The sequence below is a fragment of the Camelus bactrianus genome, chromosome 18 (genome assembly GCF_048773025.1).
Source record: "Camelus bactrianus isolate YW-2024 breed Bactrian camel chromosome 18, ASM4877302v1, whole genome shotgun sequence".
Taxonomy (NCBI): domain Eukaryota; kingdom Metazoa; phylum Chordata; class Mammalia; order Artiodactyla; family Camelidae; genus Camelus; species Camelus bactrianus.
The window spans coordinates 27,784,254-27,808,588 of record NC_133556.1 but is presented as its reverse complement, the minus strand read 5'-3'; the positions used below and the strand labels follow the sequence as shown (position 1 = coordinate 27,808,588).

At 47.7% G+C, this 24,335-nt stretch overlaps 2 protein-coding genes across 6 annotated transcripts; one reads left to right on the top strand and one right to left on the bottom strand.

Annotated features, from left to right (window-relative positions):
- Window positions 1–91: 91 nt before the first annotated feature.
- Window positions 92–23,855, bottom strand: HAGH (hydroxyacylglutathione hydrolase). Of its 5 annotated transcripts, none has more exons than XM_074346593.1 (10): window positions 23,831–23,855; window positions 14,215–14,390; window positions 13,601–13,665; window positions 11,377–11,494; window positions 10,333–10,441; window positions 8,000–8,135; window positions 7,551–7,652; window positions 1,453–1,554; window positions 912–991; window positions 92–406 (listed from the first exon to the last, which is right to left on the bottom strand). In XM_074346593.1, the coding sequence occupies exons 2-9, from the start codon at window positions 14,317–14,319 to the stop codon at window positions 919–921; spliced, it is 810 nt and encodes a 269-aa protein (XP_074202694.1). In that variant the 5' UTR covers window positions 14,320–14,390; window positions 23,831–23,855; the 3' UTR covers window positions 92–406; window positions 912–918. The 5 variants fall into 5 exon arrangements, 4 of the variants coding, with proteins under 4 accessions (XP_074202694.1, XP_074202691.1, XP_074202693.1 ...); XM_074346590.1 differs by lacking the exon at window positions 23,831–23,855 and adding an exon at window positions 16,885–17,041; XM_074346592.1 differs by lacking the exons at window positions 1,453–1,554; window positions 23,831–23,855 and adding an exon at window positions 16,885–17,041.
- Window positions 17,164–19,751, top strand: FAHD1 (fumarylacetoacetate hydrolase domain containing 1). The gene has a single exon (XM_010949904.3). It carries the CDS (start codon window positions 17,472–17,474, stop codon window positions 18,135–18,137), a length of 666 nt encoding a protein of 221 aa, XP_010948206.1. The 5' UTR covers window positions 17,164–17,471; the 3' UTR covers window positions 18,138–19,751.
- Window positions 23,856–24,335: the final 480 nt, after the last annotated feature.

The window sequence follows — 24,335 nt, the reverse complement described above, 5'->3', positions numbered from 1 at the left end:
ACTCTTGTTGAGGCAGCATGTAGGGGTTCACAAGGCAACTGTGGGGACCCCATGGACAGACCGGAGACAACACACAGTCTGCAAGCAGAGCTTCCAGGAATAAACACTTTCTAAACTTATTCTCTCATAAATATGCATTAGAACATTTGATAACACAAGCAAAGGGCTCTAAAATTAACTTAAAATTAATCTGAGACTGAATTTCCTGCAGTCCTGGCTGGAAATTCACCTATAACAACTGAATACCCAAATGTGCTTGAAGGCAGAGGTGGCAGCAGCCACAGGCGCCCAGGCCTCACGGCCACGTCAGTCCCGGGGCACCTTGAAATGGTCCTTCTCTTTGCGGATGGCTCTCATGGTGGTCACGGGGTCCGTCTCACCCGCGTGCTGCTGCACCGTCTTCTCCCTGCGGAAGCCGAGCACCAGGCTGCAGGCTGCACACGGCGCCCACAGGCCCCACCGCCCCTCCCAGGGCAGCAGGGAAGAAAAGTGCCTGGAGGAGTCAGGATGTTCTCAGAAATGAAACAGGACAGCTACCAGCCAACTTGAGTTCTCCTAACTGTGGGAAACACGCTGGGCGTGCCACCCCTGCTGGTGTTCCAGAAAGCGGGGACACCAACTCCACACGGGCATCCGGCACTGCCCAGCGCCAAGAGGCTCACCGAGCACAAGTCTCATCTGCCTCCTCTCCTCTAAGGTCAGAAAGGACCCCACACCCCTCCCAGGGTAGCAAGTGCTCTCCTTTCTCTTAAGCAGCAGCATCTGATTCTTGGCTGTACTTAACAGATTTCAGGGCGGTCTCCTCTACCACCTGGCTCTTCAGGAGCTGTGGTGCTGGACACTGTTCAGCTGTGCCCAAGTGAGGCAGGGAAGTCACCCGAGGATGGCGTGGGGCCCGCCCGCGCCCTCACCTCACTCTCATGAACGGGTTGTAGGTGAACTCCTCTGCGATGGTGGACGGCACCGTGGGCTCCCCAGCGCTGTACTTCTCCTGCAAAGCAAGCAGGTCACTTTAATACGAAATGTCTAAAGCTGACACTTCAGAGGACCTTCTAAGGGTCTTCAAACACTGTCCGACTGAGAAGGCAAAGTAGCAGGAGGTCAGTGTGAGGACAGGCCCCTTCCCTGCCCTTGAGAGAGACGCGAGTGTTCCGGCTGCCACCAACAACCCGTCTCTCCTTCCCTTGCTGTCTTGGAGGTGGAGGGGGGACATGGAGCTTTCTTTTCATGAATACGAAGCTCAGGCCTTACGTTACAGAAGTAACAACCAGCAAAGATGCAGCAAACAGAAAAGGGAACACCCACAGCCACGCCCCCAAGACAGCATATGGGTCATGAGCGCCTCCCTGCCGGAAAGAACAGTAAGGAAACAGGTGCCCCGGGCCCCTCCCCTGGGACAACATCCCCCATAGGGAGGCTCTCATGCCACAGGGTGTCTGGACAGCTCGTCACCTCCACTCAGGATGGCCTCGCTCCTGATCAACACTGACCAGGAAGACGGAGAGAAGACGCAAACTGGGACGTCTGGCCAGCTGTCCACTCCTATAGAGACTCCTACAGGAAGAAGTCACAGTTAACAGCTCGGGTCTCCCTCCCCGCATCCCCTGCCCTTGTTGGGCTGACCCCGCGGACCCAGGGTCAGTGAGTGGACAGCCGCTGTCAACACCCACGGCTAGGCTTCCTGACCACTGGGGCCCTCAGACCCAAGGGTCCCGACCCCACCCTACACTGTGAGCAGTGGCATCAAGAAGTATCCCTTTAACCACTGAAGGGGTGTCAAGTAGGGGTCTGGTGGGAGGTCAAGGTGAAGGCTTATTGCTCATCTCTGAACTCTGCCTTCTGGTGAAAACAAGCTTGGAATGTTTTATAACACTCCCTGTGCTTGCTCCACTATTCTCACCCCTCCTAAGAAATCTTCCTCCACCTTTTATGAGGGAAGAAAACAAGAGAACTCATCTAAAGATTTTAAAGTAGGTCCTTATAAGTATAGTTGGGGGAGTGTAAACTGTCACAACACTTGGATTACCTATTAAAATGAATGTTCACATAGAGGAGTTTTTTCCTGCAGAAGCATGAAGCACACAGAAATGTAAAGACTTATTTTTGAGAATGTTATTCACTGCAGGACAATTCACAAGAGCAAAAAAGTTGGAAACTCTAAATGTCCTCCCTAATCGGACAGGTAAAATGATTTATGGATGACATCCACACATTAATATGTTTCACTTATTAAAAAGAATGAATGTAAGATGGATGAATAGGCAGTGATAAAATTAGTAAAACGTTAATAGAAAGTAGGTGTTGGATTATAAATGTTCACGATGAAATTCCTTCATCTTTTCTGTGTGTGTGAAAATTCTCATAATAAAGTATTGAAAAGGCTGAAAAAAAGTTTAACACAATTCAATGTAGCCTATGTGTCAGAGGAGAAATCACAAGGGATATTTTTAAATATATCAAATTGAAGACAACGAATATATAAAATATCAAAATCTGTGCTGTTAAAGCAGTACTTGGGGGTGAGTTTTTAGCATTAAGTGCTTATATTAGAAAAGAAGAAAGATCTAAAATCAATGACCTTAGGTTCCATACTAAGAATATAAAAAGAAGAGCAAAGCAAATACAAAGGAAGTAGAAGGAAAGAATTTAAAAGTTAGGAGCAGAAATTAGTGCAATGGAAAAACAAAGAAAATTAAGGCAAAAGTTGTGCTTTTAAAAGATCAATAAAATTGATGAGAACAATGAAGAAAAAGAACTGCCAATAACAGAAATGAAGAGGAGACATCACTATTTAGATCCAACAGATACTGGCAGGGTTGGCGGGGGTGGGGAGAGGTGGGTCATATTGATCTGAAAGTAAAAGCTAAAGCTACAAAACATCCAAAAGAAAACATATGAGAAACATTTTTGACCTTGGCAAAAACAAAGGTTTCTTAGATAAGAGGTACAAAGTATGAACCATAAAAGAAAATTAATACACTGAAATTCATCAAAATTTAAAATATTTGCTCTTCAAAAGACATTGTTGAGAAAAATAAAAGGCAAATTACAGAATGGGAGAAAATAATCACGATACATGTATCTGAGAAAGGACTCGTGTTCAGAATGTACTTTAAAAAACCACACCTCTTATTACTCAATAAGAAGACAGTCCAATTTCTTAACTGGGCAAAAAATCTGAACAAACACTTGACAAAATGGCCAATAACCACATGAAAAGATGTGTAACGTTTTTAAGCACTAGGGAAATGCAAAGTAAAACCACAGTGAAATACTACTACATATGCATTAAAATGACTAATATTAAAAAGACTGACAAATACCAAGTGGTGGTGAGGATGTGGAACCACCTGAACTCTCATACTTTGCTGGTGGGAATGTAAAATAATACAACCACTTAGGAAACCAGCTTGGCAGTTTCTTTACAACCCAGCCACTCCACTCCTAGATATTTACTCAAGAGAAATTAAAACATACATCACACAAAGACTTGTACACAAGTGTTCATAGCAGCTTTCTTCACAATGGCCAGTAACTGGAAACACAAATGTCAACTGACAGATGAATAAACAAAATGTGGGGTATCCAAGCAAAAGACTATTACTCAGCAATAAAAAGGAATGAACCACTGATACATGCAGTAACATGAATGAATCTCAAAGTCATTCTGCTGAGTAAAAAAAGACCCAAGAATACATACTCTATAGTTCCATTTATATAAAATTCTTGAAAACGCCAACTTAGTTCCAGTGGCACGCTGAAGCACGGCAGAGAAAATGAGGCATGAGGAAGCTTTCAGCGGTGATGGAAACGCTCTGTATCTTAACTGCAGTGGGAGCCATTTCACCGGTAAACACATCTGTCAAAATTCACTCAACTGTTCAGTTTAAACTGATGCAGTTATTACATGTGAACAGAACTTCAACAAGCTTGATAATAAAAAGGGGAACAGTATGAAAACTGTATCAATAAATTTGAGAAACTTGATAAAAAGACAAATTCTTTGAAAGATACAAGTTGTTAACAAAACTGACTCAAGAAGATGTAAAAATCTAATGGCCCTATGTAAGCTAAAGATGTTAATTCATAACAAAAAACTTTCCACAAAAATTATTCATTTTTGAATTTTTTTAAAGTTTACTTCACATCTTTTTTTTTTTGTACAATTTACTTTATTTGGGGGGGGGGGATTCGCTTTATTGATTGATTGAGGTACTGGGGATTGAACCCAGGACCTTGTGTATGCTAAGCATGTGCTCTACCACTGAGCTATATGCTCCCCCAACATTAGTGAATTCTCACAAACATTAAAGGAAGAAATAGTAACAATCATAGAAGAACTCTTTCAGAAAATAGGAGGAAACACTCCAACTCATTTTATGAGGCCAGCATTACCCTGATGCTAAGACCAGGCAAAGACATTCCTAGAAAATAAAACCGACTGATACTGCTTATGAACACAGCCGTAATGAAGACACCATGCCTAAGGTTTATCCAGAAAGCAACATTTTACCATTTGAAACCAACTAATATACTTCACCATATTAACAGAGTAAAAGAGAAGAAAAAGATGACATAATAGATGAAGAAAAATCATTTGACAAAATTCAACATCCACTCATGACAAAAACTCTCAGAAAACCAGGAATACATGTGAACTTTATCAACTTGATAAAGCAGACTTACAAAACACTCACAGCTACTAGCACACTTAATGATTAAAGACTGAATGCTTTCCCCCTAAGACTGGAAACAAGACAAAGGTGTCCACTCTCATGTCTACTTAACGTTGTCCTGAAGATCTCAGCCAGTGCAATAAGAAAAATAACTAAAAAGGCATATACATTGGAAAGGAAAAAATAAAGCTATCTATTAATTGATGGCATGATTATGTGATGAGGAATCTATGAAAAATATGCTAGACTAAGTTAAGCAAAGTCACAAGAAACAAGATCAAAATACAAACTCAGTTGTATTTCTAAAGACTGTCAATAATAGTTTACAATAAAATCCAAAAACATGAAGTATTTAGGGACACATTTAACAATAGGTACAAGATCTTTAACACTGAAAATTACAAAATATTGCCGAGAAAAATGAAACACCATAATAAATGTAAAGCTATACATCATGTTCATGGAAAGACTCCATGTTGTTACGATCTCAGTTCTCTCCAAATCTTCTCCTACAACACAGTTCCAGTAAAAAGCCAAGCTAACTTTTTTGTAGAATAAGATGATCCTAAAATTTATATGCAAATGCAAAGGACTCAGGAAACCCAAAATCAATTTCAAGGAAGAATAAAGTTAGAAGATTTATATTACCTGATTCTCAGACCTAGGATAAGCTACACTGATCGGGACAGTACAACTAACACAAGGATAAGTCACGCTGACTGATGAAGCACAATATAGTCCAGAAGTAGATTTATGCCTACTTGGTCCATTTTACTCAGGAAAGATGCCAAGGTAATCCAATGAGGAAAGGGAAGCCTTTTCAACAAATGGTGCTGAGCAACTGGATGTCAATATGCAAAAAAGAGAACTTCTACCCTTACTTTACACCACAACCATTAACTTGAAATGGATCATTGATCTAAATAAAAACTTAAATAAACATAAAAGCTAAGACTATACAACTGCTGGGAGAAAATGGAGGAGAAAGTCTGTGTAATGTCTGGGTATGCAGAGATTTCTTAGGTAGGACACAAAAGCATAAAAGAAAAAGTAAACTAAACTTCACCAAAAGTATTAATTTCTATTCTTTGAGAAACACTGTTAAGAAAATGGAAAACCAAGCCACAAACTGGGATAAAATATCTGAGCTATATAACTGACAAAGACCTATTTCCAGAATATATAAGGAATTCTTGCAACTCAGTAAGAAGACAACTCAATTTTTAAAATGGAAAAAAGATTTGAACATACACTTCAAAAAGAAGACATGTAAAAGGCCAATAAGCACAGGAAAGGATGCTCAATGTTATTAGCCATCAGAGAAATGGAAATCTAAAAACCATAAGGAGCTACCACTACACATTTATCAGAATGACTGAAACTTAAAAGGCCGACAAGACCAAGTGTAGGTGAGCGTGGGCAGCACCTGGAACCCATGCAATGCTAGAGTGCCACATGGCTCAAGTACCTGGAACAGTCTGGTAGTTTCTTAAAAGTTAAACATACACTTAGCACACAACCCAGCAATTACACACTTAGATACATGCCCACAAGCAATGAAAACATGTGTCCACACAAAGACTTGCTCCCAAACGCTCACAGTAATTTTTATGTATAATAGCAAAAAGCTGGAGACAACCCAAGTCCATCCTGACGAGTGGATAAACAAACTGCAGTACAGCCATACGAGATTCTACTCAGAAATGTTTAAAAAGCATGAATGAATTAGATGCTGAGGAAAGGAGCCAGATACAACAGAGTAATGTACTCAGACTCTGTTTATATGAAACTCTAGGAAAGAGTAATTTTCAGTGAGAGAAAGCAGATCAGTAGTAGGGGACTGAATGGAGCAAGGCAAGGAACCTTCTGGGACAGAGGAAATGTTCTGTATCTTGACTGTGGGGGTGACATGGGAGCAAACACTGTCAAAATTCATGAAACTGTATACTCTTCACTCAAAACAGGTATGTTTTATTGTATGTAAATTATCTTCAATAAAGAATTAGTTTTTAGAAAGCAGATAACCAAGAAAAGATTGAGTTCAGTATGTAGGGACCACTAAGGAAAGAGCAGTAAGAGCCATTATGAAGTGAAAAGGAAGCCACAAAACCACACACAGGATGAGTTTTTATGTTAAGAAAAAGTATTCTTATGTGCACACTGTAAAAAAAAAATGGGATGCTCATCAACTCATTAAGGTAGTGTTTGAATTTAGTAAGTATGTAAGCCCACCCCCAAAATTGATAAAGATGGTTGACAAAAACAGGTGATTTATAAAAAAACAAAACTATGAGACCATTACTCACTGAATTCAGCAGAAGGGAGCCCAGCACCTGAGGCCTCTGCAGTGTGTGTGTGTTTGAAGAGGGAGGAAGACAGACCCGAGTCCAGGAGGCCGTCTTCGGCCCAGCAGTGTTTCCAAACCCCCCACAGAAGCCGCCCCCAAGGCCGAGCCACGGAGTACATCCTGGGCCATGGTGGAAATAAAGACCTTTCAGACAAATAGCCTGCAGGATGAATTCTGCTGTTCAGGAGATGGCAGGGCTGGTCTCCCCGAGTGGGACGCCAGGGAGCTGCCACACGGCCCTGCAGGACCCTGACACAGGAAACAGGCTGGGGGCTGCTGCCTTGGCCTCACCTGGGCGCTTGTTGAAAATGCAGAATCCCAGGCCCAGCCTGGACCCCCCGAGTCATAAGGGATCTTAAGCAGACAACCAGGGCTTCCTCACACAAAGCTGGGCCATCTAAAACCCGCCTTGTCCGTGGCCTGGAGGAGCACTCTCTGCACACTCTGGAGATAGTGCCATGAGCTCCGTACTCCCAGGGAGGTCACATGGTGCTGACCCACAGAACAGGGCTGTGCATCCCACTCACCTTGGCCCAGGCCAGTTTCTCCTGGATGGCGGCATTGCTGGGCTCCACGTGGCGGGCAAACTTGAGGTTGTTGATGGTGTATTCGTGGCCACAGTACACTCTCTGAGGAAAAAGCCAAGCCTGCAAGCTCTGAAGAGACTCACCAACCCACCCTCAAACCCCTCAGGGATGGCGTGAGGGGCCCCGGGCCATGTCCGGTGCAGCACCCACGGAGATGTCCCTCAGGACAAGGACACTTCTTGAGTGTATGTTAAAAGACAATAAAAAATACACCAAAAGAAAAAACACGCCTCCAGAAGTAATGCCTCCACCCTCCCCCTCCTCCCAACACTCAGGGAAGGCCTACGAGGCCCCAGTGGGGAGAGCTGGCCCTGAGTGCCAACAGCCCCAGAAGGCCCGGCCAGAGCTGAGGGGACGGATAGGGAGAGCTGGCAGTGTCCTCCCACCACCTGGCTCGGGCAGCTGACGGAGCGCTGCCTACTGTGTCTGGAGGGAGCCGGCCCAGGACCTCGAGCAGGGCTTTGTACATCTCATCCGCCGTCCCTTCATAGAACTTCCCGCATCCGGCCACAAACAAGGTGTCACCTGAAAACAGGACAGCCATGGAGCTGGAGGGGCTGCCCGCAGCACACCCCTCCTTGAGGGGTCAGGGGTCTGCCCTGACCTCTGTGCTGACCGGGCCATAGCCCCAGACCTGACCTCCACCCCGCCAGGGCCCAGAGATGACCCAGAGTCCTGGTTCCCACCCTCCCCAAACCTTTCCCCTCAAATCTCACTAACTGGTACTGCCAGACTCCAAACAGCAATTTAAACTCAAATTTTAGGGTCACTCTGTCTCACTACCCAGTCCCATCAGCTGTAGCTCTGAGACCCACCCCCAACTCCTTTTCTCCACCCATCCAGCAGTCCCTCCCAGGCCAGACCTCCCGTGACTTCCCTTACTCCCAACAGCCAGCACTATCCTGTAAGACCCCCGAAGAGCTCACTGCCTCCTCCCACCTCCCTGGGCCTTCCAGGAGCCTCTCATGCAGAACCACAGCCCTTGAGGGCCTTTGAGACTCACTCCTTCCTGCCTCAGTCCATCCTCCACCTGACACCCGCCAAGTGTCCACAGGCTGCTTCCCTCTCTTGGGCTTTTCCCTGAGAAGGGACTCTGTGCCCAGTGGGAGCCCACGGCACCAGGCCCCTGGGCGGGGAGGGCCTGGGACCCCACAACACAAAGCGACAGTCCTCCTCCACCAGCACTTGCCAGGTCTCTTCCCAGGGAGCCCCCAGGCCTTCCCAGGCAGGGGTCAAGGCCCACCCAGTGGCCGGGATGCAGCACTGCCCCTCAGAACAAAACCACAGGACAAGGGAGTTGGGCTAGCCTGTGAGCAGGGCCTCAACATGCAGTACTAGGGCTATGCCCCTGAAGGACTCCACAACTTCAAGTCTGGGGACCAGCGAGAAGCCAAGTAGACCCGAGAGGAGGACGGGCCATGCACAGGTGCGGCAGGCTGCAGGGTCAGGCCCTCCGTCAGGGATGAGCAGCACCTGCTACTTACAGGCCCTCCTGCCACCAGGGCCAGGGAGCCAGCCTGGGCCTCCGCCATGGGGCCATGTCCTCACCAGCAAGGACACTCAGCGACCCCCACAGCCCTCCCCTGGCAGCGGGGACCACCAGTATCTCCCTCTCACCCTTCACCATCAGCTGCTAAGAGCACTGGAGGCATCCTGCCCCTCCCCCATACTCTGCAGAGTCAGCCCACCCCTCCCCTCCCTGCACACCAGAGATAATTTTGGACAAGCTACAGAGATAGTCCAGTGGCCCTGTGTTTCCCTTCACATTAATGTCCCCACCCTAGACCCGATGAAGGTTTCCCATCAATGCCCGTTTTTCACTCCAGGAGCCCACATTTCATCAGCTTTTGTATTTTCAAACTTTCACTGCAGTTATATCACGACTGCAACTGAAATCTGGGGAAGACTCAGAGATTAAAAACTGCTTATACTCACTAAACAAGCTGAGGTGGCAGAGGGGCCCTGCAGAGCCAACAGGCCACCTCTGCCTGCCCATGGCCACTGGCTCACATCACCCTGAACACTTTCGTCACGCGGCTGCTCCGCTTCACAGGATCCCCAACAAGCATCCACATTCTTCCATTTTCTCTCAAAGGGGGAAATACTTCCAATTGCTGGAAAGGACTGCTTGCCCCAACTGAAGGCAGCTCACAAGGCCTGACGCTGGCAGGGCTTCACCGCCACCTTCTGAGCTCTTGAGGCCACTGTGTAGGGCACCCAGACGTAAGGCTGGACTTTGCCGGACCCACTCGGCTCACAGCACATGGAGGGAGGGAGCAGCATGATCACTCAGCACCCGGAATCAATCAGGGTCTGGCTGGTTCCCCTCCTCCTGGCTCACTGCCCCCTGCCCCTTACCTGCTTGTTTGCTGCAGGAGGTAGTGGGGGCTGGGACTGCATCCCCACGAGGCAGAGTCGCTGAAAGGCTTGTCCCTACATGCCTGACAGTGGTGACCAGGATCAGGGGGAGCACGCAGGCCAGCACCACCAGGAGGTAGCACTCGCCCCCACGTTCCCACTAGGGTTGCCTGCACCCCAAATGTGTCTAAGGCTGAGTCCCAGGCTCTACCCTGGGGCCATGGTCGTCCCTACAGAGCCCAGCACAGTCTGCCTGTCGGGAAATGCTCTGCTTCTCTGCCCAGAGATTTTCAAAGCCATCCCTATGCCAAGAGAGTCTTTGCAATGAACGCCAGACCTCCAGCAGACACACCTGAACACTCACCTGTGAACACGGCAGGGGGCTCGGAACTGTTGGGCTTGCTCACAAAGTAGCAGATGTGTCCGGAAGTGTGGCATGGTGTCGACAGGCACTTGACATTGAGTGAGCCCACCTTAAACAAAGCACACACTGGCACGTGCTCCCTGCGTGCGGGGGGTCCGTCCTAAGGCCCACAGACGCTCCCAGACCCACGCCTGCCCCACAACAGGAGCTGCCGTCAAGGGCAAGCGGGCACCCATGGATGCTGCTCCATTTAGGAAGTCCTAGATCTTGACGGGACCCAGTCGTCATGGGTGCCCCCCAGTGCAGGGCCCCCCTGGAAGCTGGTCTGCTGGCATGCAGAACCCAAGGGGCTGATTTTGTTCTCTCCTCAAAACCGGGTCAAATCTGAACTAGACATCTTGCCAGAAAAGATGGTTTTCCTTCTTAGGTGCTTGGGCTTCTGTCTTGTTTTCCTTCTCTGTCTCACCCCCTAGGTCCCTCTTTACTTCAAAAATGTTCCAACTGACCGAAAAACTAAAACAACGATGAGTATCTGTGTGACCTTTACCTGAGTCACCAAATGCTGCAGGTCCCACATCTGCGGCACGTGCTCACTCCACCCCATCCCCTGACAAACTGCCCCTAGACACTCCAGCTGCATCCCCAAGTAAAGGACATCTGCCCACATAACCTCATTGCCATCACACTGAAGAAACTTAGTATTAACGTGAGAAATGATCCCACATAGGGTCTGTTTCAATTTCCCTGGTGTCTCAAAACCATGCCTATGGCCTCCCCTCACCAGTCACCATCTGCACACTGAAGCACTTACAGCACTCGACAGAGGGGACTGTCCAGGTCTGGCAGCCCTGAGAGCCTGTCCACCCATTTGCAGGCCAGGCTGTCTCCTCAGCCCAAGCCCTCGAGTGCCCCTCTGGGCCCCTGGGGACAGCCAAGAGGAGGCGGTGGCAGTGTCCCCACAGGACCCCCATCCCCACACTGTGCTCTGGGGCCTGGAGTCCTGCAGGGCCACGACTGAACCCCTTCCATTGGCTCACGCCTCACCTGCAGTGTGGACAGGTGTGTGACCCTGTGAGTCAGGGCCCCAATCCGGTCATCACCCCCATACACCTTCAACCCAGGCTCCAACTTGACCAGCTTCTCGTTCCCGCCAGCGTGGTCCCTAGAAGTCAAAAAGGAGAGCTGTGGCTACTGCTGATCCGAAGAGGAGGTTGCCTGCTTTTAAACCCTGCCCAAACACAATTTTTATTTTCCCCAGTTACACTTCTTAGAAGTAGAAATGCATCTTCCAACCCAGGAAGCTCACCTCGTGTCTGTCATGACTCCACTGAAAAGAACATTCTCAGATACCCCATTTCCAAGAGAGGCACCTCTGTGCCCCTGCCCTATTGCTGCAGAAGCTTCTGAAGCAGATGAACCAAATCATAAACACCCATGGATCCCAAACTCCGGTGCATCAGAGTCACCTGTAGATCCATAAAAAGGCCTGACTCCAACCCACACATCCTGATGCAGAGGGCCCGGGGAGGCTTGTAGGGCGGGAGTTTTAAAAGTCCCCTGGGTGATTCTAACTCACAGCCCAGCTAGGACCCTGAGCAGATCACATAGCTGACTTTTATAATGCCCAGCTGCCAGAGGGCAAACTGTCCACCCAGGGACAGGCCAGCTCAGAATGACCTCCCCAGGCAACTCAAATGTGCAGCCAGAGTTGAGGAACTTCCTGGACACTCATCCAGGAGCTCCCCAGTTCAGCTTGACCAGCACTTCAGAAAGAAGGTCGAGAGAAGAGCTCCACTCCCCGGCCTTGTGGGGCTGGAACTGCAGCGAGGCAAGCCCAGCTGGGGTCCTGGACTCGGGGCAGGGCTGGGAGTGTCCTGACCCTGGAAGATCAGCCTTGCCAGGACAAGGCAAGGGTTTTCCAATTGCCAGGGCACACCTGTTCCTCACCACACATTCCCCTACGGACTCCTTCAACAGGCCCAGAGACAGCAGGGCTCAGAGATAACGGGCAGCCAGCCCTCCGCTCCCCTCCACTCGGAGGCTGTTACATGCAGGCCAGCACCAACGACTCAGCACACTGCCAGTGGGAGGGTGGCACAGGCCACACCCTGGAGCTCAGGGTGGGGCCTGATCTAGGGTTTTATGTTCCAGCATAAACAAAAGGTGCTGAGAAAAACCCCAAAGCATCACAATGTGGGAAAAATGACATCTGACATGGGGGTTACTCATGGTGGGAGAGAGAAGTAAACTGGGAAAAGCTTGGCGCGCAGGAGGCTCCATGGAGCCACATGGAGGCCGAGGGAGTAGGGGACACCTCGGCACCACAGAGGGTGGACTTCCTGAGAGAAAGGGCGGTTGCATTAAGGAGCCATCATAGATCCATGTCCTAAAGTCCCTAACTTGCCAGGAATTAACACCTGATGCCCCAGAGGTTAACCAACTCCAAGGCTCTCACTGACTTAGTTACATCAACCACCAAGTTTCCACCACTTAACAGATTCTGGCCAAACCACATCAATATGACACTCCCACAGAGAAGTTGGAAGGCCTCCTTTCACCCAAGGACATACCCTGAGCTTGGCAAGATGCCACAGGAATGGGTTCAAAGACGCTGGCTGCCCTTGGGTAGTTATTTGGAAAAGAAAATTCAGAGCCAAATAAACATTTTTCCTAGCTTTGAAGAGCCTCAAAAGTTTCAAAAACCCAAAAGGGCCTTGGGCAGGCGACTCTAGCCCTAAAACCCAAATATCGGTGTTTTGGGTTTTTTTCCATCCTTCAGCCTTCAAATATCAAAAAAAACCCCACAACCTCTCCAAATATGACTGCTGGATTTTTTAAAACACTAACGTCTAGACTAGTTTATTCCAAAACATCAAGGCCAGCTTCCCACCACACAAGCCCAAGAGCCTTCAAAGATGCTGCTGGTGGTTCTCCCAAGGCCACAGGACCCACAGCATGAGCCTCCCCCTTCAGAGCCCCGAAGTCTCCAGACCCCATCACCAGGCCCGAGGGACACGGGGCAGCAGCACAGAGGCGAGCACCCGGACCCTCGTCAGAATCCCACGGGGGCTGACGCACAGCTCACAGGTGTGGAGGGGAGAAGAGCTTCCAGGGCTCTGGGCTCCACCTGTGGGAGGGCCTGGGGAGCCTGCGAGCATCCCACCCTGCTCCGCCTGTTGGACGCTCACCCTTGGAGCACACGTGGCGTAGCTGTGAGGCCCAAGTAGCTCTGCCAGCTTGGAAGAAGTTCGGCCTCTGGAGCACTTACCAGTGGTGGTGGGTGGTGAGCACGGTAGTCAGCTTCACTCCGTACTTTCTCACTGTTTCCACAACCTGCAACCAAACAGGGGGCAGGACCCAGGCCACAGTCACACCCCCAGCACTGGCTCACCGGCCTGCCTACAAAGTGGGGGTGCCCAGTGGAGCCCAGGATGTGCCAGGTCCTGTCCTGACCCTACCAACTTGTCCCAACTCCAGGAGAGCAGGGTGACAAGGTGGCCTTTTCCCCTCTGGACTCCACTTGGCAATTCAGCCCCACCGATAACGTCTCCAAGCCCCTTAATCCAAGACCACCACCCTCAAAGGCAGCGCCAAGGGGCAGAAAGCCTGGAGGAAGAGAAGACAGTGCTGAGAAGGGCCCTGCTTCTCTGTGCCCAGGCACTCTACAGACAGAAGCCCTTTTCTCTCCACACCAAAGCCTTTGGTTGCCTCCACCCTTCACTGGCCCTCTGTCCCAACAAGAGAGTGGCTGGACACTAGTTCAATTGTTTTTCAAAAACCAAATGGGTTGATTTCTATTTAGCTTTGGCCACGTTGCAAGGGCACTGTGGTTATCAAACTCATCAGGAGATGAAGAATTGGTTCTGGGGCCATGCGTCCCACCTTCTGGGGCTGCACCGGGTCCACAATGGCAGCCTCTTTGGTGTCATCATCGATGACCAGGTACATGTAGTTATCAGTCAGAGCAGGCAGTGACTCAACCTTCATGGTGCCCTGTTCCACAGTCAAGCTCTTCCTGAAATCCGTGTGATGGAGAAAGATTCCCAGCAAGGCTGGACCTGAAGACAAAGTGCTGTTCCAGTCAGCATCCATGAGACCACACTGGGCTGAGACTTTGAGCAAGCCCTCACCCCAGCAGTACTGGCATCCGGGGCAGTGGCATCCCAGGGATGCGACATGGTGAGCCTCGAAGCGTGAGGCTCACCAGGTCAAGTTTTCTAAATTCTCTGATATAGGAGAGGATATCCTCATTTAACCGTCTATTAAGGAAATAACAGAACATGATTCATGTTCCTATTTGTAGCAATCAGCTCTTCCAGATTTAAGATCCTTATATTTTCTTTTTCAAGGGTTCTAAGAGGACAGAAGTGCCAGCCTGTGGCTGTGACTCAAACCACTATCAGATGTGACCACTACCAGTTCTGGGGTTATTCACATTTGATTCGGAAAAAAGACCATGTCGAGTGAAACCCAGAGTGAAAGTGCCAGGCCAGGCTACTTTCCCACGGCACACAGCTGCCTCTCCGAGCTAACAGAGTCTGCAGCGTGGGCAGTTGCTCACAGCCCTTCTCAGGCCTCCAGCCAGAGAAGAAACAATATTCACTTTTAAATGGCAGGAAATCAAAATTTGGATAACACACAAAAACCACCCAGGGCCCAAGAAACAGTAAAGCTGGCCACAACTGTTCCAGAATCAAGTGTTCAGGATACAGAATCACCATCCAGCTGAGCCAAAGAAGGTGCCAGGGTGGGCTGGCAGTGACTGGGGGCAAAAGCAGCCTCCACCCAGTAGACAGATGCCAAAATATTTTCAACAACGAAACTTCTGTTCAACCTGAAAATTCACGAAGGTCTCAACAATATTTTAAGTCAGCATGAAAGGGATTAAAACCACAAAAGGTGCCAGAAGACCGCCATAAATTCTGGAGTATGTGCTAGGGTGGGGGGCCTCTCCAAAAAAGGGATCCAGAAAGCAGGCAGCACCAACCGCCTGACAGACCACGTCTACAGGGGCCGTCTGATGCAGAGTTTAGGAGTGTCTGCCGTGGCCAGGGAACTGCCTGAATTACAGCCTTAAGGATCACACAGAGGTATCCAAATCCTCCTTTTGACTACCAGCTGGGCTTTTTCCAGGCCCTTCTCCTCATGCTCAGTACAACAATATGTTTATATTATCAGGTTTCTGTGACGTGCCACCTGCTCTCAGCCCCAATACCTACTATCCAAGCCCCAGGAGGACTAGAGAGCAGAGTTAAGGGCAAGTCTTGAGACACATTTTGGTTTGGCTTCTCTTGATCGGGGCCCCTCCTGCGTGGCATCAAATGACTGGGGCTGGGCCCCCTTTGAACGAGGCAGCTACTTCCTCACAATTTCCCTACAGTCCCACTTACACTATCTGCCTGACTCCTGACACAGAAACTCTGAGCTCTGATACTTTGATGAGCTCCCTAAATGTAATGGTGACACATCAAACCCCCTCCAGAACCTTGACTGCTTTCAGTGAGATTTGAAAATGGCCAAGGACAGCTTCCCGTTTGCTCCATACCCCGACCTAGGGCTCTGTGGGCATTTCGCTCACTGCTCACCAGCTCCAAAGGCTCAGCTTAACCTACTGCCCCTATTGCTACATCAGTCTGATAAGATATCAGGAAAAAGAGATTTCAAAATCAAGGTCAAAATATTCCAACAAAACAAAAGGTAAAACAGTGAAAATCGAATCTGATAGCTGAAAGGGCAGGCCCTTGGAGGTCAGGGCGTCCAAGGCCTCTCATTTTAGAGGTATGGAAAGGAGAACCAGGGAGGGCAAGGGTCCCACAGCTCAGAGAAGCCAGCTCTACCCTTGGTCTTCACTTTAGAATCGTGTGCCAAAAGCTTTTCTTGCCGGCCAAAGCTCACATGAAAAGACGTGATGTCACTTTGTGGAGAATATACACAGCATTCTGTGGGGCTTGAGTTACAGTTCCATCACCCCAGGGAATTAGAAACACAGGGTTGGAATAGGGTGGGGATGGATGGATGTGGAAAAGCTCCTAACCTCCAGGAATCAAGGAGGATGCGGGCGCTCGCTGACGCCGGGCAAACCGTGGGAAGGCAGGGTCCCAAAACAGGGCTCCCGAGCTTCCCTAGAACACACATTTCCTTACCTAGCACAAATCCTCCAGCAACCCCCAGCTGACAAGTTACCCTACTCTGTCTTCAGCCCTCTCAAAGTCTGACTCAACTGCTGTGTAGCCTTTTCTCAACCCCAATCGGCTTGCCTGCCGACGTCAGCGAGGGGTTAAAATCCTGTGTCAAAAAAAAACAGCGTCAGCCGCGGCGGCCCCGGCGGCCCCGGCGGCTCCCTGCCGCCCCACCTGTGCGACCCCGGGCTGGAATGCCTTAGGGAGCGCCGCCGGCCTAACCGCCGTTACCCTGGCTACGACGCCGGCCGGGACCCTCGGGTTGGGAGCTCGCCTGGCTTCCGCGGGCCGGTACCCGTGGCCCCGGCCCCTGTCAGACCAGCCCCTTGGCGCCCTGGCATGCCTGGCTCCGCGCCGGCCCCGGCCCACCTACCAAGGCCGCGACGGGCGCAGGCGGCTCCCAGCGCAGAGAGGCTCCGGCGGCCGAGCAGCCCGCAGCCCAGCACCATGACCAGGGCGGCGGGCGGGCGGCGGGCGGGCGGCGGCGCGTCGGGCGGGCGGGCTGCACAAGCCGGCGTCAGCACACCGCGGCCAATCACCGCCCGCCTCCCAGCCCCTCGCCAATTTGCGCTCACGCCAACTCCGTGCCCTCCGCCTGCCCCACATTCCGGCCAATTAGCGCCCTAGTCTCGCCCGAGCCCCCGGCCAATCAGGGCTCGCGTCCACAGCGGTACCTGCCCCGCGCCCGGCTGCCTCGGGCCTGAGGACGACGTGAGAGGCGGCGGTGGCCGGAGAGCTGCCCAAGAGCCTCCGCCACTCTCCTGGGACCAGGCCGCATCCCGAGGCCAGTCATTCCTGAGGCAGCCACTGGACAGCGGCTCCCAAGAGGACGTGCGCCGTGACTCCCGAGCACTCGGCGGATTCAGCGGGATAGCGCTCCTAGGTAGTTGGTCCTCTCTGGGAAGCCGTAGGCGCCCAGTGGCAGAGTCCACGTGACTCCGGGGACAACGGGCAGAAGCCATGGCTGCCACCAGGCCGCTGTCCCGCTTCTGGGAGTGGGGAAAGAACATCGTGTGCGTGGGCAGGAACTATGCGGATCACGTCAGGGAGATGCAGAGCGCGGTACTGAGCGAGCCGGTGCTCTTCCTGAAGCCGTCCACCGCCTACGCCCCCGAGGGCTCGCCGGTCCTGATGCCCGCCTACAGCCGCAACCTGCACCATGAGCTCGAGCTGGGCGTAGTGATGGGCAAGCGCTGCCGCGCCGTCCCGGAGGCCGCGGCCATGGATTACGTGGCCGGCTATGCCCTGTGCCTGGACATGACCGCCAGGGATGTGCAGGACGAGTGCAAGAAGAAGGGGCTGCCTTGGACTCTGGCCAAGAGCTTCACGGCCTCCTGCCCCGTCAGCGCGTTCGTGCCCAAAGAGAAGATCCCTGACCCTCACAACCTGAAGCTCTGGCTCAATGTCAACGGGGAACTCAGGCAGGAGGGTGAGACATCCTCCATGATTTTTTCCATCCCCTACATCATCAGCTACGTTTCTAAGATAATGACCTTGGAAGAAGGAGATATTATCTTGACCGGGACACCAAAGGGAGTAGGGCCTGTTAAAGAAAACGATGAGATCCAGGCTGGCATACACGGGGTCGTCAGTATGAAATTTAAAGTGGAAAGGCCAGAATATTAAGTCTATACAAAGCCCCCTAATTTATTAACACAAGTTTCAGGGCAGAAGAGAACGAGACAAAGCAAGCAAGCAAGCAAAGGTTATTTAATTAAATATGACATTTTTTAAATTAGAAGCCAATTTTTAAAATGATTGGATTAACTGAATCACAATGCTGTACACCATAAGTTACAACATTGTAAATCAACTATACTTCAAATAAAAAGGGGATGTAAATTAATAAGTGATTGTATTGCTATACCTCAACCCAAGGAAGATGGACGCTCCAGGAAAAACCTGATCTAGAAGAGTTGGACCAGAAACAGAAATGAGAAACAGTGCCTTCTAGGAAACAACAAACCACGTGCTCAGAAGACTTCCTCTCCTAAAACTCTACTGGATAAGACTTTTTTCATTGGGCCATTTCTGGGACCAGGTGTTCAAGACTTAATATCTGCAAAGGAAGCAGAAAAGTACGTTTCATCAGTGTTTCCCAAATTTTCTTGATCATGAAAATCATCTGGAGGTATTTAAAAATAAAAATCTCCAAATTACTGGCCCATCCCAGGCCCAATGTATTAATGGAATTAATTAATCTCAAGTGCTCCAAGTGATTCTTATCACGGAAATGTAGAAAAACACTATTCCACATAATAGTTAATTAAAAGTTTTATTTAATAAGTGAGCAATTAATGAATACTTCATTTGTTTACTTAGGGGGTGTATTCTGGCCCACAGATTCTGAGTTTGGGAGATAATTTTGAAAGTATTGTTTCCCAAATGAGTATGCTGTCTTTTGTGTGGCCTAAAAGTATACTCCACCCCCACCCCAAATAGTGGTTAGGAGGAACACTTCCTTGTTAAGGGGCTTCAGACTTTGGTCTTTGGCCTTTGGCCTTGTGAGCACTGTGCTTTATTAACAGAGTTAATCAGCACCTATACCTCCCGCCCAGCTTCAGGGAGGTCAGATGTCCTGGGAGTGCTACTTTTGCTCTCACCTCCTCCCTTCTCTGACAAAAGCTAGGTGAGTGCACAGTACAGCTATCAGAGTTCCTGGTGGAGTCCTTTAGGCTTAGGCAGGGGCTCCTGCTGGATTGTAATGCTTACTGAGCACTAAGTACTACTAGGCGCTGTACCAAGAGTTTTTTATGTATTATTTAATCTTCAAAAAAGTTGTGAGGTTGGTATTACTACCATCTCTGTTACACAGATGGAGACATAGATTTATAGGCTAGCCAGCCTGGCTGTATGGTCACTCAGCTGAGTGGCACAGCCAAGATGTAACCCAGCTATCCCAAGACCAAAACCTGAAGTCTTGACCACAATGTAGGCTGCATCTTTTAAGTAGATATATTTAAAAATTCAAACATTTCGGTATTATGCCACCCCCACATTTAGAATTTATTCTTGGAAGGGCCATAATTGGATTTGTTTATAAAATGTCATGTTAATCTTTTAATAAGATTTCTTTTTTTAAGTGTTTAAACAATATATATTATAGAAGAGTCAGAAAATATGTATAAGCAAAAAACCAAAACACCCCAAATTTTGTATGCCGAGACAGCCAAAGTTAAGCATTTGGTGTACATTCTTCTGGATGTATTGTTATCTTTTGAATAAAATTTATACCATACACTTTTCTTTTTTTCACTGTATATCGAGACTGTCTTTTCATGTCAGTCAGCACATTTCTGCTGCACTGATAACTTCAGTGACTGTGTAAGATTCTGAAGTCAGTCCTCCATTTTTTTCCATTGAGACAAAATGTCCCAAATGCCATTTTTGTCCTAGTAGCTATTTCCTTTGGCTAGGGTCCCTTAAGGGGGGAAGAGATGAATCAAGGTGTGCCCATATTGAGAGTTTATTAGTAAAGCTAGCAGACAGAAGGTTCAACTGAGTCAAGTCTACCAAGCTGACAGATGTGAAAGCAAGCTAAAGGTCTATGGAAGGAGCATGTTCACATGTGGCCCCCTTGGGTGGCACAAGCCAGCACCCAGAGAATGTACAGTGCCCCTGAGGTCAGTGTTCATCCAGTGGTGGCACAAGCTTTGTCACAGACAGCTAGCATCAGCATTGCAGGTGTAGAACACAAACTCCTTGACTGTGAGAATCAAAAACAGAGAGACACCATTTCCCACAATTCCTGATGTTGCTAAAATCACAATAATCCTAATACCCAGAAAATAACATTTATCCCAACTTTTAATTTTGAATAAATTTTATGTTATAAAATTGAAAGACTCGGGGGAGGGTATAGTTCAATGATAGAGTGCATGCGTAGCATGCATGAGGTCCTGGGTTCAATTCCCAGTACCTCCATTAAACAAATAAATAAATAAACCTAATTACCTCCCCCCTAAAAAAACAAAAACAAAAACAAACAAAAATGTAAAGACTAATGCACCAAACTCCATATATCCTGCACTAGATTCAACAACTGGTGACATTTGCTATGTTCATTCTCTCCCCATGTCCTGCCCTGGGTTAACCCACACACTTGTTTTTGAAAACTGAAAGTGAGTCGCAAAAACACTCTACCCTTTCAGCAGGCATCTCCTAAAAATAAGGATGTTCTACATAACCACAATACTCTCACCACAATTTTTAAAAATTCATAATATATTAATTCGTATAGCGTATAGATGGCTTGACATCTGTTCTTGTGGACTTTTAAAACATTGTTCATTATTAGGCTTTTATTTTTAAAAAAAAGAGTATTCTACATCCACTTCATATGCTGTGAATTTCTTTCCAGGTCGGTGAATATTTTCATAATCACCTTTAATGGCTGTGTCTTAGATCATGTACCCTAGAAGCAGGGCTAGAGCAGGGATAACTGTTGAGGTGGTCTTTAGGAGTGCTCTCAGGAGAAAGGAAGTGAAGAGCAAGTAGAAAGGGCAGGGAGCAAACTAAGAAAGAACAGGGTGTCAGGATTGAAGATGAGCTTCAGTCCCTGACCATCCCAAGAGGAAGTCATTGCAGGAATCTGCTCCCTCACCGTTCCTGTACCTTCCCCAGATAAGTCTCCAACCCTCATAGAAGCTGAGGGATAGGAGTGTACCTACAGGTAAGGGGGGGGATCTGGGTAGAGCCCAATATTCCCCTGTAGGTTACATAGGTTTCAAATGCTTTGTTACTAGAAACAATGATGCAAGGACTGTCCTCCATACACATCGGGAGTAGCAGATGGGGTTTGAGCCTGCAGTCACAGAGCCTGCCCAGTCAGCCACCAAATCTACCTGCTCTAGCTTGGCCCTCATGTCCCTTCTATAAAATGGGCAAAATAACAGTACTTGTATAATCATATAATACAAATAAAGTGCTTATTACAAAATCTATCACATTAAAAGTACTCAATAATGTTAGTTATTAACATTACTGTAGCAATTTAATATCTAGAAACTTATCCCAAAGAAATAACTAAGAATGTGTTCTGCTGTGAACCTGAAACTGCTCTAAAAGAATAAAGTCTATTAAAAAAAAAAAAGAAGTAACTAAGAATGTGGCCAAAGATTTAGCTACAGCCATCATTTGTAATAGCAAACAATGGGAAACATTTTAAATGTCAAGTGGTATTAGATTAATTACGTTCACTATCCTATACTCATATAATTAAATGATATATTAAAATTATATAGAATAATGATGTGAAAGTTAATTATAAATTATTCAGTGTAAAAGCAGATTATAGTGTAACCTGTATTTGTAAATTATATGTGTGTTTAATTTGGGAGGATTTATTTTATAAATTATATGCTTTAACATAGAAAGATGGATAAAGAGACGATAAAAAGTCAGGAAAGACATACAAAAATGTGGGATACTTGTACATAGAAGTTCATGGTAGCTACAATTGGCTAATCACAATAGCCAAAAGGTGGAACAGCCCAAACATCCACCAAGGTATGAATGTATAAACAAAAGGTGGCACATTCATTCAATTCATACATACTACTCAGCCATAAAAAGGAATGAAATTCTGACACGTTATAACATGGACGAATCATGAAAACATGATGCTCAGAAAAATAAACTAGACATGAAAGGACAAATGTTCTACGATTCTACTTATAAAGGTACCTAGAATAGTCAAACTCACAAAGTAGGTTAGAGGTCACCAGGGACTGGGGGAGGGAGAGATGGGGAGTTATTGTCTTAATGAATACAGAATTTCAATTTGTGGTGATGAGAAATTTCTGGCAATGGATAGTGGTGACATTTGCACAAAATTGTGAATGCACTTAATGCCACTAAATTGTATACTTAAAAATGGTTCAAATGGTAAATTTTATGTAATGTATATTTTACCACAATAAAAAAATATATATATAAGGAACAAATATATTTCCCACCAGTTTAAAAAATTAGGGATAAGAGATTATGGGTTTTCCTTTTTGTTCATCTATTATTTTCTAATTTTTCTATAATAAACACACAAAACTTTATAATAAAAAAATACATAAAAAGCAAAAACTCCAGGGTTCCCCAAGATGAATAATAAATGGACAAACATATATTGTGCTTCTGCCACATACACAGTACTGAACAACAACAAAAAACTTACCAAAGCTGAATTAGGAAAGGAAAATTGCATTGAAATGAACCAGTAATAGAAGATTAGGAAAATGATGTAGTCAGCAAACTATATAGAGCAATATAAAACATGTAGATCAAAAGTCAGTAGGACCAGGAAACGCAGCTTCTGGAGAACATTAGAGAAAGAGAAATTCTGGACAGGGGGTTATATATTTTGTGTTGATGGGGCAGAATGCTTCCTTACTTCTTTAAGTGCCAGTCTTCTGGCTAATCTACAACCAAATTTTAGATATTGACCGATTTATAATCTCCTTTAACTAAGGAGACTCTATGATATCACTGGAGGGACACAATTGCTTATTTCATCTGATTCAGGTAGCTTGACAGCTAGTCCTGTAGATTCTTACGTCATCAGATGAAATAAGTGATTGTGATGTCCCTCTAGTGATGTCATGGGGTCTCCTTAGTTAAATGCCAGTGGACCAAGAGGTGACCAAGGAGGCAGTGAGGAGCCCTCTGCTGCCCTGCTAGGCCTTCACAGGCCTTGGTTGAGGAACACTGGGCACTACATATGTGCCTACTCTGAGAATGCTGGTATTCTACACCTGTATTATGCAGTTGAAGCCAGTGGTGAAACAGCCAGACCAGCTGAGGCCCATGGACTACAGGAGCCCAGACAGCTGGTTCTGGCACCCTTGGCCCAGGCATTGGCACTTGGGGACCTGTCGCTAGAGGTCAGGACCCCAGGAGTCCAGACACAGTAGCTCCTGACACAACATCTGGGCCAAGAGTCCTTCCTCATCTCCAGCACTCTTGGACACCCACACTTCTCTCTCTCCCCAACCTCACCCCTGGCTGCTCCTGAGGAGGGGAGTATCATCCTTACCCCTCTAGCACTCTCCTTCCTTCCCTCCCTGTCCACCTTCACAATTCACCTTGCTTAACACAATCATCATCCCCCCCACAAGGGAGAAAGGAAGGAAGCCCTTCATCAGATACACTTGCTGTTTGCACAGCTAAAGTCAAGTCCTTCATTACTTCATTTATTACCTAGACACACTAGGGGTCAACTCACATCCCCACTCCATGGCTGCATATGGTAAAAGCTAAAGAAAACATTACTGACAAGTAAGTTTATCTCCCAACACCAGCTTTAGAAAAGTATTTCATATACTTACTTTTTTTCTTTTCTTCACCCCTGTGGTGGGTGAAGTGTAGTCTTTGAAGTGTCAGACCCAAACTGTGCTGGCCAAAACTCCCACACTGTGGGTCAACACCAACTGTAGAGGTGGGTCTGTGCCCTGAAGCAAGTGCCAAGTGACTGGAGACGGTGTGGAGCTGAGGCGAGCGCTGTGGGGCTGCAGCAAAGGCAGCTGAGGTGGCGGGGCTGTCATCCCATCAAAGCAGAGCAGGTCGCCCACCCTTCCCAGTTCCTAAAGACTCGGCACTGCTCATGAAGCCTCTGAAGTTGGTCTCCTCCCAGTTGATTAAGACTCATAAATGTCAAGCCTGAGTCAGCAAGCCCTCACAAGCACTGGGTAGCTTTGATGTGTCATAAGAGAAAGCAACAGATTAGAGAAGCTCTGCAGTGTTCAAAGCAGATGCACAGCTTCACTCATGGACTTCTGTAACCACCCAGTGCAGGGAGAGCCTGATGCCTCTGCTGTCGGCTCCAGCAAAGTA